This window comes from Vespa velutina, chromosome 1 (assembly GCF_912470025.1).
Source record: "Vespa velutina chromosome 1, iVesVel2.1, whole genome shotgun sequence".
NCBI lineage: Eukaryota > Metazoa > Arthropoda > Insecta > Hymenoptera > Vespidae > Vespa > Vespa velutina.
In genome coordinates, this window is record NC_062188.1 from 1,744,898 (window position 1) to 1,759,083 (window position 14,186).

The following is a 14,186-nucleotide window of genomic DNA, read 5'->3' on the forward strand; positions in this document are numbered from 1 at the left end:
GGTCAGGCATTGTCTGAAAGTTTATAGCTGCGTACGAGACAAATGGTTGTTGTTCTGTTGTCGTACAGCCGAAGAGAAACGTCGTTGGTTGGTAGCAATGGCCGAAGAACGACGACTAGTAGCTCAAGATAGGAACGATGGACTGGAATTTCCAGCTGCTGCTCGGCAACTCGCCAGATTGGCGGCTACCAGACAGCGTAACAGGCCACCCGTAAAACCTCGCAGTATGCAAACTGTTTTATATGTAAAATCTTGATCCCTCGGCGAAGGAGAAAGGTACGAGATGGAACTTGAATTTTAACTGTTTTTTTAGGCAAATCGTATAAGAGAGAGCCAACGTACGACGTGTCAAACGTGGTAACGCAAGGAACAACAAATTCATTGGGCCGTAAAGTCGGTACCTGGTTTACGTTCGGTAGCAGCAAGAAAAGTGCACGACCTCAACCGTCCTGAGACAGGCCCACCTTCGTTCCGTACATCGATTTGTAAAGACACTTCAACGTGAACAAGCGCTCGATCGTACTTCCACAATCGTGAATTCTAACGATCTGATGAAGACATCGTTATCAGCGCTCATCGAATGTACGGTACGAAGGTACGTCAAATTTTTTTTTATCGTTCGTCCTGCTGTACTATGATATAGATAATACATACGTATAAAAGAGAAGAAAATCAAAGTACAGCTGCGATGTAAAATAAGATTAGCTCGTATATAAACATCTTGAAATGTAGTGAAATTACATGATTGTTGTTCTGCATCAAACTATTATTCTACGATTCCGAAGAGAAAAAAACAAAAAAAGAAAAAAGAAAAAAAGAAAACTGACAGCAGATCTATTATGTCAACGATCCTTTCGTTCACTGCCTCGCTGAATAAGAACGTGTTTCGACAAGCACCGCCGCGCTAACTTCGCTCCCTAAAAACTATTCCTTTGATCTCTCCGATGAAACGCACTTCGCTTTAAAAAAAAAAAAAAATAATAATAATAATAATAATTTAAAAAAGTCCGATATATATATATATATACATACATATATCTTAACTGTACATTAAAGTTCTTGATCGAGCCAAAGCCGATAAATATGAAAGATTCTTCTAATTGGACGTGTTGGTCGTTTGGAAGAAGTATTGTCGGAGGAGAAATGTAATAAGCTAGAGGGATAAGAATATCATTTAGCGATAGTTAGTAAATGTATAAAAATGAAATAGTATGCTTTTGAAATACTAAAGGGAAAGTACTAGTCACTTGTATCTGCGAACTGTAATAATGACAATGATCAATGTTAATCTTCTTCAATACGCGGAATGGCTTTATACGAATGCATTTAGAATGAACGTTGAGCAATCTTTCTTTTTTTTTCTTCTTTCTTTTTTTTTTTTTTTTTTTTTTTTTCCTTTTAATAATGATCGAAAGACTGATGAATATGATACGCGCGCTTGTATAGGAGAAAATAATTATTGCGGAACATGATTAAAGGGTCTTTCGTAAATGACATCTCAAATGGGCTCCTTCGTAACTTTTATTACCTCCTCATTAAATTTAATACTTTGTTATTCCACGTGAACTCTGTAATTATGATAATACTCATAATAATTTTTCCAACGATTGAATTAATTTTAACAATGCCACAATTTATGTACGTTTTCGTGGCATAACAAAGTGACACTTTGTTTGATGAAAATTTGAGTATAAAGGCAAAAGAAAAAAAAAAACAAAAAGAATACACACACATATATATATATATCACTGGGTATGTAAATATAATACGCATATCAAAGCCCTCGTCGTTACACGAAGACCATCTAAGGAATCTGCACGTTTTTTTCTACTCTTGTACAGAACGCAAGGATTCGTAATAGAAGAAAATCGATACGAATGGTAAAGAATGAATTTTGAGATCAAACGTCTACGTAAATGAAATTTCTTCAACTTCGACGCGCGAAAGTTCGAAATTTAAAGGGGGGAAAAAAAAAAAATGGAAAAAAAGAGAAATAAAAGAAAAGTGAAAAAACAAAAAAAAAACAAAAAAAGAAAAATTATGAAATAATAAACAAAAAATAAAGATTTGCTCTCACCGATCGAAAGTTCTCAACACTGCCAATATGTTTGAAGAAACATCTTTGTTCGATCAATTTCTACACATGTCCTGCTTTGATAAACCAAAAAAAAAAAAAAGAAATCACGATTGTATGCTGAGGAAAAAAAAACAGAAAAATGTTATCGTTATGGCTTCGTACATGTATTTTTCTTTTGTTCGGTACCATTTTCATTTCAATGCACGATTATAAAGAAAAAAAAAAAATATTTAGAACAAAGGAGGAGGGAGGAAGGATAAACTAAATATATAAGTTTTCGCTCAGTTTCTGGCATTGCATCTACTATATGACAAAGACAATATAATCAGTAGATCAGGAAAATAAGATTCCTATTAAGCTGTATAGAAATTGTTAGTAACGTTGACGCTTAGATTAGAAAGATACATACATTTATTGCTGGACCTAGCTCTTCTCAGAGTTATTTTTATAGTACGAATTTTTTGATTTCAATGTGATTACTTTGTGTATACTATTGCACAAGGACAAGCTATAAAAATGATTGACTTATTTAAAAATATCTCGTGTCTCTCTCTCTCTCTCTCTCTCTCTCTCTCTCTCTCTCTCTCTCTCTCTCTCTCTCTCTCTCTCTCTTTCTATCTCTTTCTCTCTTTCTAGCGATAAAGGGATTAGAGAAAATAATATTAAATTATTTATTATTCATCAAAAGAAATTATCGAATTTATGCTTAAACAGATAAGAAAGGAAATACTATCAGACGAACGTTGATTTCGACAATTAATATTTATTTTCAATATAATCTTAAATAATCGATGAAACGTTCTAAAAATCTAAAAAATATTTAGAGACACGCAACTATAAATATCATTCCTTCTCTTGTACTATTATTGGAAGCCTCTCTTGCCATTATTGCTTAGAGCCAATAAAGTACAAGATGTTAATCCGACTACTTCTAAACAGTTACATACAAAAAGTAAAATAATGTGCTTTGAAGCAATAATAATACTAGAAATTACATATACATACATATACATATACATATACATATATATATATTTTCCCCTAAATTTGATAATGATAACTGTATGTGCATATTTAAGGAGAAAAAGATATAAAGCTCATTTTGTTATTATCAACATACTTAGATATATCATGGCAATGAATTAAGAAAATAATACTGAACATGTTGCTCTGTTGAATGTACATAAATAGATGTATTTTACAATTGTAAATACTGTAGACCTACCAGTTAACAATTTCAACGCATTTTAGAATAAAAAAAGTAACTTTCAAGTTAATTATATGTAACATTTGAACGAAGTTACTTATTGATTATGGCGTAATGTTTTGTATATTTGTACATCTGATTTAATGATTTTAATAATAAATTTTCAACTTTTAATCTATCATTCGCGTTATATATAGTTATTGTTTATACTATATCTGTACAGTTTGAATTTATAACTATATAATTGCGATTTATCGTTTATCATATACAAGTATTGTTGAGTTAAATACGTGTAAATAAACATTTTGTAATTACTACAGTCACGTTTTATTGCGCTACGTACGTCCTGTAGATGTAGTATAAAAAAAAGTTATGGAACACATTGGTTAAAATTTAAAAAAAAAAAAAAAAAAAAAAAAAAAAAAGAGAGAGAAAATATATCGAATATCATAAAGATAGAGTTAATGATTAAGTGCCTAGGATATAATTGGTGTTATTAGACAATTGTGATTTTAATTGGTAATTATCTTTTCTCAATTGAGTCGCAACTTGTCTGAGAGCTTTGGCTTCCTCTAATAACTGCGTATTCTCTTCTAAATTTTGAGCATACTTCTCTCGAATCTCTCGTAATTCCGTTATGTATTCGCATGCTCGTGCAAGAATATCACCCTTGCTCTATCAACAAAAAATATTTTAAAAAAAGATCTGTAATAACAAAAATAGAAAGTATAATATACTATAATATTTTACTTGTAATTCAGAAGTAGCTTTTATATCTCCTCCGCTAATGCCATTTTCATTATCTGGTAAAAGCTTTCCCAATTTGAAGATCCAATTGTTGATCTTGTCTCTTCTACGCTTTTCTACTTCGTTATGCGTTACTCTTCTTCTTTCGTCTCTCTAAAGAAAATTTTTTTTTTAAAGAACTATGAATACGATTTGTTCACTATGATAGGATGGAAAAATAGTATAACATTACACATTATAAACATTATCTTACTTTTTTGATACCTGGAACAAGATTCTCAGATGTTTCTATTTGTACTTTGGCAACGCGAGGTATTACATTCCTTCCGGAATCTGAGGTAAGCACTTCATTATCACTACTCAACAAATAAAACTGTCCATTTATTGGCGAAGTCAAAACTTGTACGGTATTATTTACAGGCGTTGCTATGGATAATTCATTATTGTCCAAATGATTATCACTAACTTGTACAACACGATAAGCCACAGCACTTTCGTTTCTATTTATCTGACAAAATTGATATTGAACATTATCATCTTCTGATGTAATTTCTATGTTACCATCAGTATCTATTATTTCAGCTTCCTCCAAAACCATCCCGATGTTATCGTCACAGATTGTTCCCTCGTCTGTACTACAAAATAAAATCAATGTTATTGATTTCTTTGAATTAACTATTCAAATAAACGTATACATTCATGTAGATTCATTGTATAACATCGTATTCAATTCATTTCAATCTATTAATTATTTATTACATTTAATTATAAAAAGAAAATAATTGGACAAAAGAAAAATTAAATAAATATTCTATTGCATTATATAAAATTGACAAATTAATAATACAACAAACAGAATAATCAAAATAATAAAATGAATTAATAACATAACAAACAGAATGATCAAAGTAATAAAACTATCTTATTCTCGTATAAATGAGAAAAGAATTAATATGCGAGACATAACCTACCTCTCTTCTATTCGACCAAAATGATGTATAATTTCCATCGCCGCCTGCGACTAAATTAATCTTTAAATCCTTTTGTTAATAAATCAATTCAATTCATGGCTAGTCTTTTTATCAAATCTATACACTGGCAGCATCTTTTCAGGAGTGACGCGACGCAGTAATGCGGAAGTAACCGATTGCCCGATACATTTTAAACGGAAAGGAAAGAATAATTCCATCGAAATTATATTAAATAATTATATTTCACTTATCCTCGAAGAATGAAATTAAAAATATATTTTAAATGAGATAATGTTCTGTATCATTCTTTTATATTTTTTCATTATAAAATTATGAAAAAAAAAAATTTGTAAATAAGATATTATCGATAACATTTTTTCGAACGTATTTTCAAAAATTTACGATATTTTGCATTTTTAATGATAATCTTATATATGTAAATAAATTAGACATTTTATCAAATCATTTTAACATTGTATAAAGCTCGAAGATAATTTGAATTTCGCGCAATATTAAGAAAAAAAAAAAAAAAGTCATGATGAAATTGAATTAACTGTTCACTATCTTTTGTTCGAAGCGTGTGTGACTTTAGCGACAGCTATGGACAAAATGTGAACTACGAATAAAAACGAGTAACGCCATCTTCATTATGCGTCTATGTATAACCTAGTGTTGATTATTTCCTTTTTCGCGCGTACATAACTATTGCTTTCGTATAGGTTAGAATAAATGGTGTTAGCAGAGATTCTATGAACTTTTATACTTTTCATATGTATATCTTTGATGATAACATACGTCTCGCTTTAATCCATGCTAGATACAACGTCGATATAGATTTATTTCACGATAAGAGAAATCATAAAGAATAATAAATATAATTAACATATATAATAATTAATATATAAATGTACGAATTTAAAGAGATTATCTTTGAATTTAACAATATCTTATCTATTTAGAAATATTATCGACAATGTAAAGTATTAATGCTCTAGTATTTAATCAGAATTAGAATTGAAATGATTTATATAATACATTGAAATAATCATTCTTCGTCCTTTAGTAGTTATGAATTTTATTTTAATGTTGTTTGAAGTTTTATGCGGATTTCGCGTTTTTTTTTTTCATTTTTAAATGAATGTACTATCGTTTAAATATTTTCGTAGGGGTAAAAAAAAGAAAATCAAGAATAGTGAACAAACTTAAAATAATATTATTTTATATTTCATATGGAAATAGTGTTTCTCTGTTGCACTTGTAATTCGTATTATTTTAACAGATGTCGCTGAACTGTCACACGCTTCAAGCGAAAGGAATATTGACAGTATATATATATATATATATATAGTACAACATATATGACATAATCCCAAGTAAATAGGATTGTTTGTGTAAACATGTTGCTAAGAAACCGTATATATACTCTCGATGGCTTCAATGTATCGTCTTTTTGTAACATACGAATAACGCAATTTTTTCAAAGTGAAATTTACTTTGTAACAATAAGTTATGTTACTTAAATATTTAGGAACAATTGTATCGTCACACGTAGGTTATCTCATATTTGTATATCATTTTTATTTACGAAAGAAAACCTATTTATTTATATTAATACACGTTTATATTTTTGTTAATTATAGGAATGTGAAAACAAAGTTGTTAGCATAGTTTGGTCACCTAATAATCAAAAACTTGCTGTTGCTTCTACTGATCGTTCAATCTATTTGTTTGATGATAATGGTGTTAAAAAGGATAGATTTTCTACCAAGCCAGTGGAACCAAAGGCATTATATTTTTAATTAATAATATATATTAATTATGTATTTATATCTGCTTAAAAAATTGTTAACAATTAATGCTTTATTATTGCAGTTTGGTAAAAAGAGTTATCTCATTAAGGGTATAGCATTTTCTCCAGATTCGATAAAAATAGCTGTAGGTCAAACTGACTGTATGGTTTATGTCTATAAAATTGGTGAAGAATGGTAATTATATATTTTACGTATTATTATCTCTATAAGATGATTGAACGTTAAACGTTTGTTTTATATGTAAAAAAAAATTTGTTTCGTAGGGGTGAAAAGAAAGTTATATGCAATAAATTTAAACAAAGTTCAGCAGTCACTTGCTTAACATGGCCTACAGAAGGGCCCATTATAATTGGTCTTGTGGATGGCAAGGTCCGTGCTGCATTTATAAAAACTCACAAAATACAAACCCTGTATACGGCGGATGCCATGACAATTGCATTGGCTACAAAGTAACATTTTTGATATTACGTATAAATGTTATAGTAAAATGTAATATTAAATATTTAAATTATTTTTATCTTACTTTTAAGTATTCGAGGAACTGGCTTTTTATCAAGTCATGCAGATGGTAGTATTATAAAATATTATGTAGCAGATGATGGAAATGTTGAACCCTCAGGCCGTGTTTGTACTCACAATGTACCAGCATATGCTTTAGCCTGGTCTCAAGCTCATATTATGACAGCAGGTTGTGATAAAAAGATAACTTTTTACGAATCACATGGAAAACTTGTTAAAACTTTTGATTATAGTAGAGAGAACGGTGAAAAAGAAATGACAGTTGCATGTTGTAGTCCCAGTGGACAAAGTATTGCCATAGGTTCATGGGACAGAATAAGAATATTTGATTGGATTCCTCGTCGAGGAATTTGGGAGGAAGCAAAGATAAAAGAATTGCCAAATTTCTATACAATAACAGCATTGGCGTGGAGAAAGGATGGTTCAAGATTAATTGTTGGTGGTTTGTGCGGTGCTGTAGAACAATTTGAAACAATATTAAGACGTACTCTTGTTAGGGGAAGTCATGAGGTAGCTTATGTTGGTCCTAGCCAAGTTATTGTTCGACCATTAAACGGTGCTAGTCAACCAGTTGTAATTAGATCACGTACGGGAAATGAGATAGAAGATGTAAAGATCTTAGGCCGCAAGGACAATAATATTGTGGCACGTACATCAACAACATTATTGATTACTGATATTGAACAAAATCTTATTAGCGAAATACCTTGGGAAGATAGGAGCAATAATGAAAAATTCTTTTTCGAATATCCTGGAGTTTGTTTGATATTTTGCGCTGGCGAATTAACAATTGTTGAATATGGTAAAAATGAAATACTTGGATCTGTTAGAACTGAAGCGATAAATCCTCATGTTGTTAGCATAAGAATTAATGAAAGACACGTCCCTGGTATGGCAGACAATAAAAGATTAGCATATCTTTTAGATCCACGAACAGTACGTATAATCGATTTTATAACGGGCGTTACTATAAGCATGATAACGCATGATGTACGAGTAGATTGGTTGGAATTAAGCGAAACAGGGCACAGACTTCTATCACGAGATAAGAGAGGAAGATTATGGTTAAGTGATGATCAAGGAGGTAGAAGTTTATTGCTGACAGGAGTAGGTTTTGTATCTTGGGTACCTGGAAGTGACGTTGTTGTAGCACAAACAGGTCAAACATTAGCAGTATGGTATAATGTTGATGCTCCGGAAGCAGCAACGCTTATACACGTTCGTGGTGACGCTGTAGATATCGTTAGAGAAAATGATCAAACATCGGTGATTGTCGAAGAGATGGGTAACAGAGTATCTTATTTACTTGATGAAGGACTGATTGAATTTGGTACGGCATTACATGATAATGATTTTGGAAGGGTAGTCTTGTTTTTAGAAGAATTAGGTGATACTCCACAAGCTGAAGCTATGTGGGAAAATGTTGCAAGAAATGCTATGGCTGCTAGACAATTATCAATTGCAGCACGATGTTATGCTGCTCTTGGTGATGTAGCTTGTTCGAAATTTCTTAGAGAAATTGTCAATGTTGGAGAAAAATATGCAATGGAGACAGGTAATGATTCATTGACAAGTCCAGATTGTTGGGCAATGCTGGCAATATTGAATGGAGAATTGAAAACTGCAGAGGTCATTTATCTAGAACAAAATGAATTAGATAAAGCTTTGGATATGTATCAAAAATATTGGAATTGGGAGGATGCATTAAATTTAGCACAAAATCGTGGTTGGTCTGGTTTAACGGAGCTAAAAAATCGTCATTTAAAGTGGTTACTCGATAATGGACAAACAGCCAAAGCAGCAGCTATAATAGAAACAGATAATCCACAACGCGCAATGAAACTTTATTTAGAATCTCGTAGACCAGGACGTGCAGCTAGATTATTATTGGTTAATAATGAATTATTAGAGGATACAACGATCGTGAAGGAAGTAGTAAGAGCTTTAAAGGCAACTGATTTGATGGAATTAGCGGGAGAAATTTTAGAAAAGACATCGGATGCTACCGACGCAATTAAATGTTATGCCGAAGCTGGTGTATATGCAAGAGCATTAGAGTTGGCTCGTAAAATCGATCCAACGTCCGTTGTTATTTTAGAAAAGGAATGGGGAAAACATTTAGCTGCAAATGGTCATTACGATGCCGCAATAAATCATTTTATCGAAGCAGGTGAAACTGTTCTTGCTTTAAATGCAGCGATTGATGCCCGACAATGGAGAAAAGCATTACAAATAATGCAAGTTGTCGAAGACGATGATCCACAAATACGTAAGCAATGTGAAAAGCTTGGAGAATATTTTGAATCAATAGGAGATAAAAATTTAGCCGAAAAGTTATTTTTACGAGCACAGAATCCCCGAAGGGCAATTGATACTCATATACAATCTGGCAATTGGAATCGTGCACATGAGGTAGCCATAGAATATATGAATGCTGAAGAAGCTAATGAGGTTCTTGCAAAACATGCAGAGACCTTAGAACAAACTGGTGATTTACGACATGCCGAAACACTTTATGTAGCAATTGGAGAATATGACTCAGCAATAGCGATGTATAGGAAGGCTGGTCAACGTAATGACATGATAAGATTAGTTGGAAAATATAGATCAGAGTTACTTCAAACTACTCATGCTCATTTGGCGCGTGAGTTGGATGCCGCAGGCAAACCGCGAGAAGCTGAAGAACACTTTTTAGGAGCTAATGATTGGCGAGGTGCTGTGGCATCTTATAGATCAGCCAATATGTGGGAAGATGCTTTACGTGTTGCAAAACAATCTTCCGGAGAAAAGGCTGCACACCAGGTAAAAACATATTGATTTATTTCAAAGATTTCTTTTATTTTTCATGTAATATTCATCGCTATTCCATAGGTTGCTTTAATGTGGTCACGTACATTGGTACCAGAATTAGGTGCCAGATTGTTAATGCGTTTAACATACTTTGAGTCTTGTCTTCAAATTGCATGTGAAGCTGGTATATTCGATTGGGCTTTAGAAATTGCAAAGTATGGTACGTCTGATCAAAAGAAAGAAGTTCATTATAAAAAAGCCATGGCATTGGAAGACGAAGGAAGATTTACCGAGGCAGAAAAAGAATTTATTCAAGCTGGAAAAGCCATGGAAGCTGTACAAATGTATATACATACTCGAGATTGGGAAGCTGCGGAGGATGTTGCACAGTCTCATATTCCAGAAGCATTAAATCAAGTTCTTGTTGCAAGAGCTACTGAAGCAGCTGAAGCACAAGATTACAGTCTTGCAGAATCTCTTCTTTTAAGAGCACACAAACCAGAGATAATAGTAGATCATTATAAGGTAATAAAATCTCGTGCTCTCTCTCTCTCTCTCCCCCCCCCTCCCTCCCTCTCTTTCTCTCTTAAAAAATCATGTTAGTATATTACATTTCTGATTATTATATAGAAAGCTGGTATGTGGTCCGAAGCATTGAGAGTATGTCGAGAATATTTACCGAGTCAAGAAGCTGCACTTCGTCGAGAATTAGGACAAAAAAGCGCAGGGATCGATGGCTTGAATGCTTTAGAAGAAGCTCAAAAGTGGTTAGAAGTTGGCGAAGTACGTGCTGCTTTAGACATTCTTATCCTAGATCCTCAAGCATCGAGAGCTTCTTTAATCCGGGCAGCTGAAATTGTTCTTCATCAAGCTGATCCAGAAATTGCTATAGAAATTGGTGGTAATTTAGGATCACGTTTATTTGATGCCGATGAACATGCTCTATCTGCTCAGGTAAATTTTTATCTTAATATTAAAACTACTAACTAGATTCATAAAAAAATTTTTTAAAGTCAATGCTTCTGCGAAATAGGTCTTTTTACAAGCTGATAGGATCAAAGATGCCATTAACACTTTAGCTGCTGTAAACGAATGGGAAAGAGCTCGACGTATCGTAAGAGAACTCGCTCCAGAGTTGGAATCATATTTGGAAGGGAAGTACAAGGATGCCATGATAAGGGATGGTGAAATAGAAAAACTAGTAGAAGTTGATGCCGGTGCTGCTTTAGAAATGCTCGCACAAAAAGGTCAATGGGATCAAGTGTTCGAAGCGGCCAGTATGCAAAGTCCAGAATTATTACACAAATATGTCGCACAACGTGCTGCCCAATTATTAAAGTCACATTCACCAGTACATGCTCTTAGACTTTATATGCAATATGGCGCATTACCAATTCCACAATATTTTAATCTTTATCTTCAATTATCCGAAACCGTTCTAAATTCCGACGAGACATATAACGAGTACAAATATTTATCACAATTACGGAGCATCCTATTCGAATTATGTAAAAATTTGGAATCATCCTCGGCGAGCGGTGCGAAATTTCGTAAATTTCTAGAGGCATCTCATTATTCCGCAGTCAGATGCGGATGTCGATCGTTCACAGGATTATCAGGAATAGTAACTAAAACTTCGATTACTCTTATACGTTATTCCGACATTTTGTTACCAGATCGTTGCTACTACGATGCCGGTATGGATGCACGATCCAATGGCTTAACTAGCGAAGCATTTATATTTTTAAATCATTTTTTGGATCTCGAAGAATGCATAGAAGAAGGGGATAGCAATATTCTCGATGTTGATGATCTTAGAGTAACAGATTTTCCATTGCAAGTACCTTTACCGGCTAATCTTAGCATGACGAAGGAGCAACGAGAAGAAGCTAGAGAATGGGTATTAGCAATTTCTATGGATCAAAAAGTAGAACAAGGCTTGCCGATCGATCAACGTGGAATTTATGTCGGTTCGTTAACAAGTTCTATGAGCAATTCAATACCATTACAAGAATGTACGCTAACAGGATATCCGATTCGTGGTCCAGTAATTAGATTTGAAGAAAATAATCGTGTAACTGATCGCGACGATTGGACTAAATTAGTTAACATTGCCCGACAAACATCGCCTGATTCTCCGTTAAACGATATTATATTATTTATACAAGATTGGTGCGGTACCGTTCCAACTTATACGTTTTGAAAAAAAAAAAAAAAAAAAAAGAAAAAAAAAGAAAAATAAAAAAATAAAAAAAAAGGAAAGAAAATAATATATTTTTTATTATAGATGTGTTATACTAATAAATATCTTCGTGTAATATGGATTCTACAAAATGTGTTATAATTTGATACGTGCATTGTAATATAAAATTTTGTTCAGCATATCGAACATAACCTAAATAAAATGAAATTTAATCGATGATATTAAAAATTATTCCTTAACGATTTGAAAAATGTGGTGGCCCTGAAAAGGGCCGTATATGATGATGGTGATAGTAGTAGTGTAGTAGAGTAGTAGTTAGTTATTATTGATTGATTAATTAAGCTTTCTTTTCAGTCTTTTTCGGTAATAATACAGCTTGAATGTTTGGCAAAACACCACCTTGAGCGATGGTAACACCAGACAACAATTTGTTCAATTCCTCGTCATTACGGATTGCCAACTGCAAGTGTCTTGGAATAATTCTAGTCTTCTTATTGTCACGAGCAGCATTACCAGCCAATTCCAAAACTTCAGCGGCTAAATACTCCATAACAGCAGCCAAATAAACCGGTGCTCCGGCTCCAACGCGTTCAGCGTAATTTCCTTTTCTTAAAAGCCGATGAATACGGCCAACTGGAAATTGTAATCCGGCTCTGTTTGAGCGAGACTTTGCCTTTCCCTTCACTTTACCGCCTTTTCCGCGTCCAGACATTTTCTCTTTGGCTTTGTCGTAAAAAATAAAACAGAACGAACCAACCGACAAAGGAGTTCAGATCACTATGCACTTAAGCGCGCCTTTGTCCCTGTATTTACCCGTTCCTACTACTTTCTTAATGAACCAATAGCAATCGTCCAAGAGTCACTGACCGAATACTGCGCTCTGATTGGTACACTGTAGAAGTATATAATCGAACATGCAAGCGGTTTGCATCATTCCAATCGACACTACTCACGAGAGGACTTTGTCCTACAACGAAAAGGAAGAAAAAAGAAATTATTTTCAAGATGCCGCCAAAAGCCAGTGGCAAGGCCGTGAAGAAAGCAGGAAAAGCTCAAAAGAATATCAGCAAAGCTGATAAAAAGAAAAAAAGGAAAAGGAAGGAAAGCTACGCCATTTATATTTATAAAGTACTCAAACAAGTTCATCCTGATACTGGTATTTCAAGTAAAGCTATGAGTATTATGAATAGTTTTGTCAATGACGTTTTCGAACGAATAGCTGCCGAAGCTTCGAGATTGGCTCATTATAATAAACGCTCGACTATAACTTCCCGAGAGATACAAACTGCCGTACGACTTTTACTTCCAGGTGAACTCGCTAAACATGCCGTTAGCGAAGGCACCAAAGCTGTTACTAAGTATACCAGTTCAAAATGAATTGATATACGTATGCTACAAACGGTCCTTTTTAGGGCCACAAATAATTTATTTTCGTTGGATGATTTCTCGAAATGATTAATTTTACTCGTGGTGTCCATCTAGAAAATATTTCTTTTGCGTTTAACACGAATTATTAGCTTGATTGTTCTTTATAGAAAATATATGTATGATTACAACTATGAGAAATTAAATAAATTTGTTATATCGTTATAAACGCATGAGATAATTCCAAATTGGATGTATATCCAAATAAAATATTTTTTTATATGAATTTTATTTGATCTATGAATTTTGAAAAAAGAAGAAAATATCTTTATTTTTATCTAAATCTATAGATCAGATATGTATTTATATATACGTTGCTGCAACAAAAGATAATATCGAAGCTCCTCTTATAAAATAATAATAGCTTCGACGAATATTCCACGAATTTAGACCTCATCGTCCGTTTTAACTCGAGATTATATCGTATGGACGACAC

The 14,186-nt window shown here is 33.1% G+C and overlaps 5 protein-coding genes across 10 annotated transcripts in view; 3 read left to right on the forward strand and 2 right to left on the reverse strand.

Moving 5' to 3' along the window:
* Window positions 1-4,266, forward strand: part of LOC124950690 — a 162,854-nt gene extending 158,588 nt beyond the window's left edge. For all 5 annotated transcript variants that reach the window (XM_047497807.1, XM_047497817.1, XM_047497788.1 and 2 more), the window contains 2 exons: window positions 1-224; window positions 314-4,266. The exon at window positions 1-224 is cut by the window's left edge and continues 19 nt beyond it. In XM_047497807.1, the coding sequence (XP_047353763.1) occupies window positions 1-224; window positions 314-453 (364 nt within the window). In that variant the 3' untranslated portion in view covers window positions 454-4,266. The remainder of the gene's footprint in view (window positions 225-313) is intronic.
* On the reverse strand, window positions 2,245-5,300 carry LOC124950959 (upstream stimulatory factor 1-like). 2 transcript variants are annotated; one of them, XM_047498585.1, is made up of 4 exons: window positions 5,003-5,300; window positions 4,285-4,661; window positions 4,035-4,184; window positions 2,245-3,959 (listed from the first exon to the last, which is right to left on the reverse strand). In XM_047498585.1, exons 2-4 carry the CDS (start codon window positions 4,627-4,629, stop codon window positions 3,753-3,755), a joined length of 702 nt encoding a protein of 233 aa, XP_047354541.1. In that variant the 5' UTR covers window positions 4,630-4,661; window positions 5,003-5,300; the 3' UTR covers window positions 2,245-3,752. The 2 variants fall into 2 exon arrangements, with proteins under 2 accessions (XP_047354541.1, XP_047354531.1); XM_047498575.1 differs by having other exon boundaries at window positions 4,285-4,666.
* A 134-nt stretch (window positions 5,301-5,434) lies between these two features.
* Window positions 5,435-12,544, forward strand: LOC124950718 (intraflagellar transport protein 172 homolog). Its single transcript, XM_047497878.1, has 8 exons — window positions 5,435-6,550; window positions 6,643-6,786; window positions 6,875-6,987; window positions 7,077-7,262; window positions 7,344-10,134; window positions 10,204-10,647; window positions 10,753-11,076; window positions 11,156-12,544. Exons 1-8 carry the CDS (start codon window positions 6,512-6,514, stop codon window positions 12,323-12,325), a joined length of 5,211 nt encoding a protein of 1,736 aa, XP_047353834.1. The 5' UTR covers window positions 5,435-6,511; the 3' UTR covers window positions 12,326-12,544.
* A 41-nt stretch (window positions 12,545-12,585) lies between these two features.
* Window positions 12,586-13,117, reverse strand: LOC124951064 (histone H2A). Its single transcript, XM_047498834.1, has one exon. It carries the CDS (start codon window positions 13,035-13,037, stop codon window positions 12,663-12,665), a length of 375 nt encoding a protein of 124 aa, XP_047354790.1. The 5' UTR covers window positions 13,038-13,117; the 3' UTR covers window positions 12,586-12,662.
* Window positions 13,118-13,245: 128 nt separating this feature from the next.
* LOC124951067 (histone H2B-like) lies at window positions 13,246-13,912 on the forward strand. The gene has a single exon (XM_047498848.1). The coding sequence runs from the start codon at window positions 13,331-13,333 to the stop codon at window positions 13,700-13,702; it is 372 nt and encodes a 123-aa protein (XP_047354804.1). The 5' UTR covers window positions 13,246-13,330; the 3' UTR covers window positions 13,703-13,912.
* The last annotated feature ends 274 nt before the right edge of the window (window positions 13,913-14,186 follow it).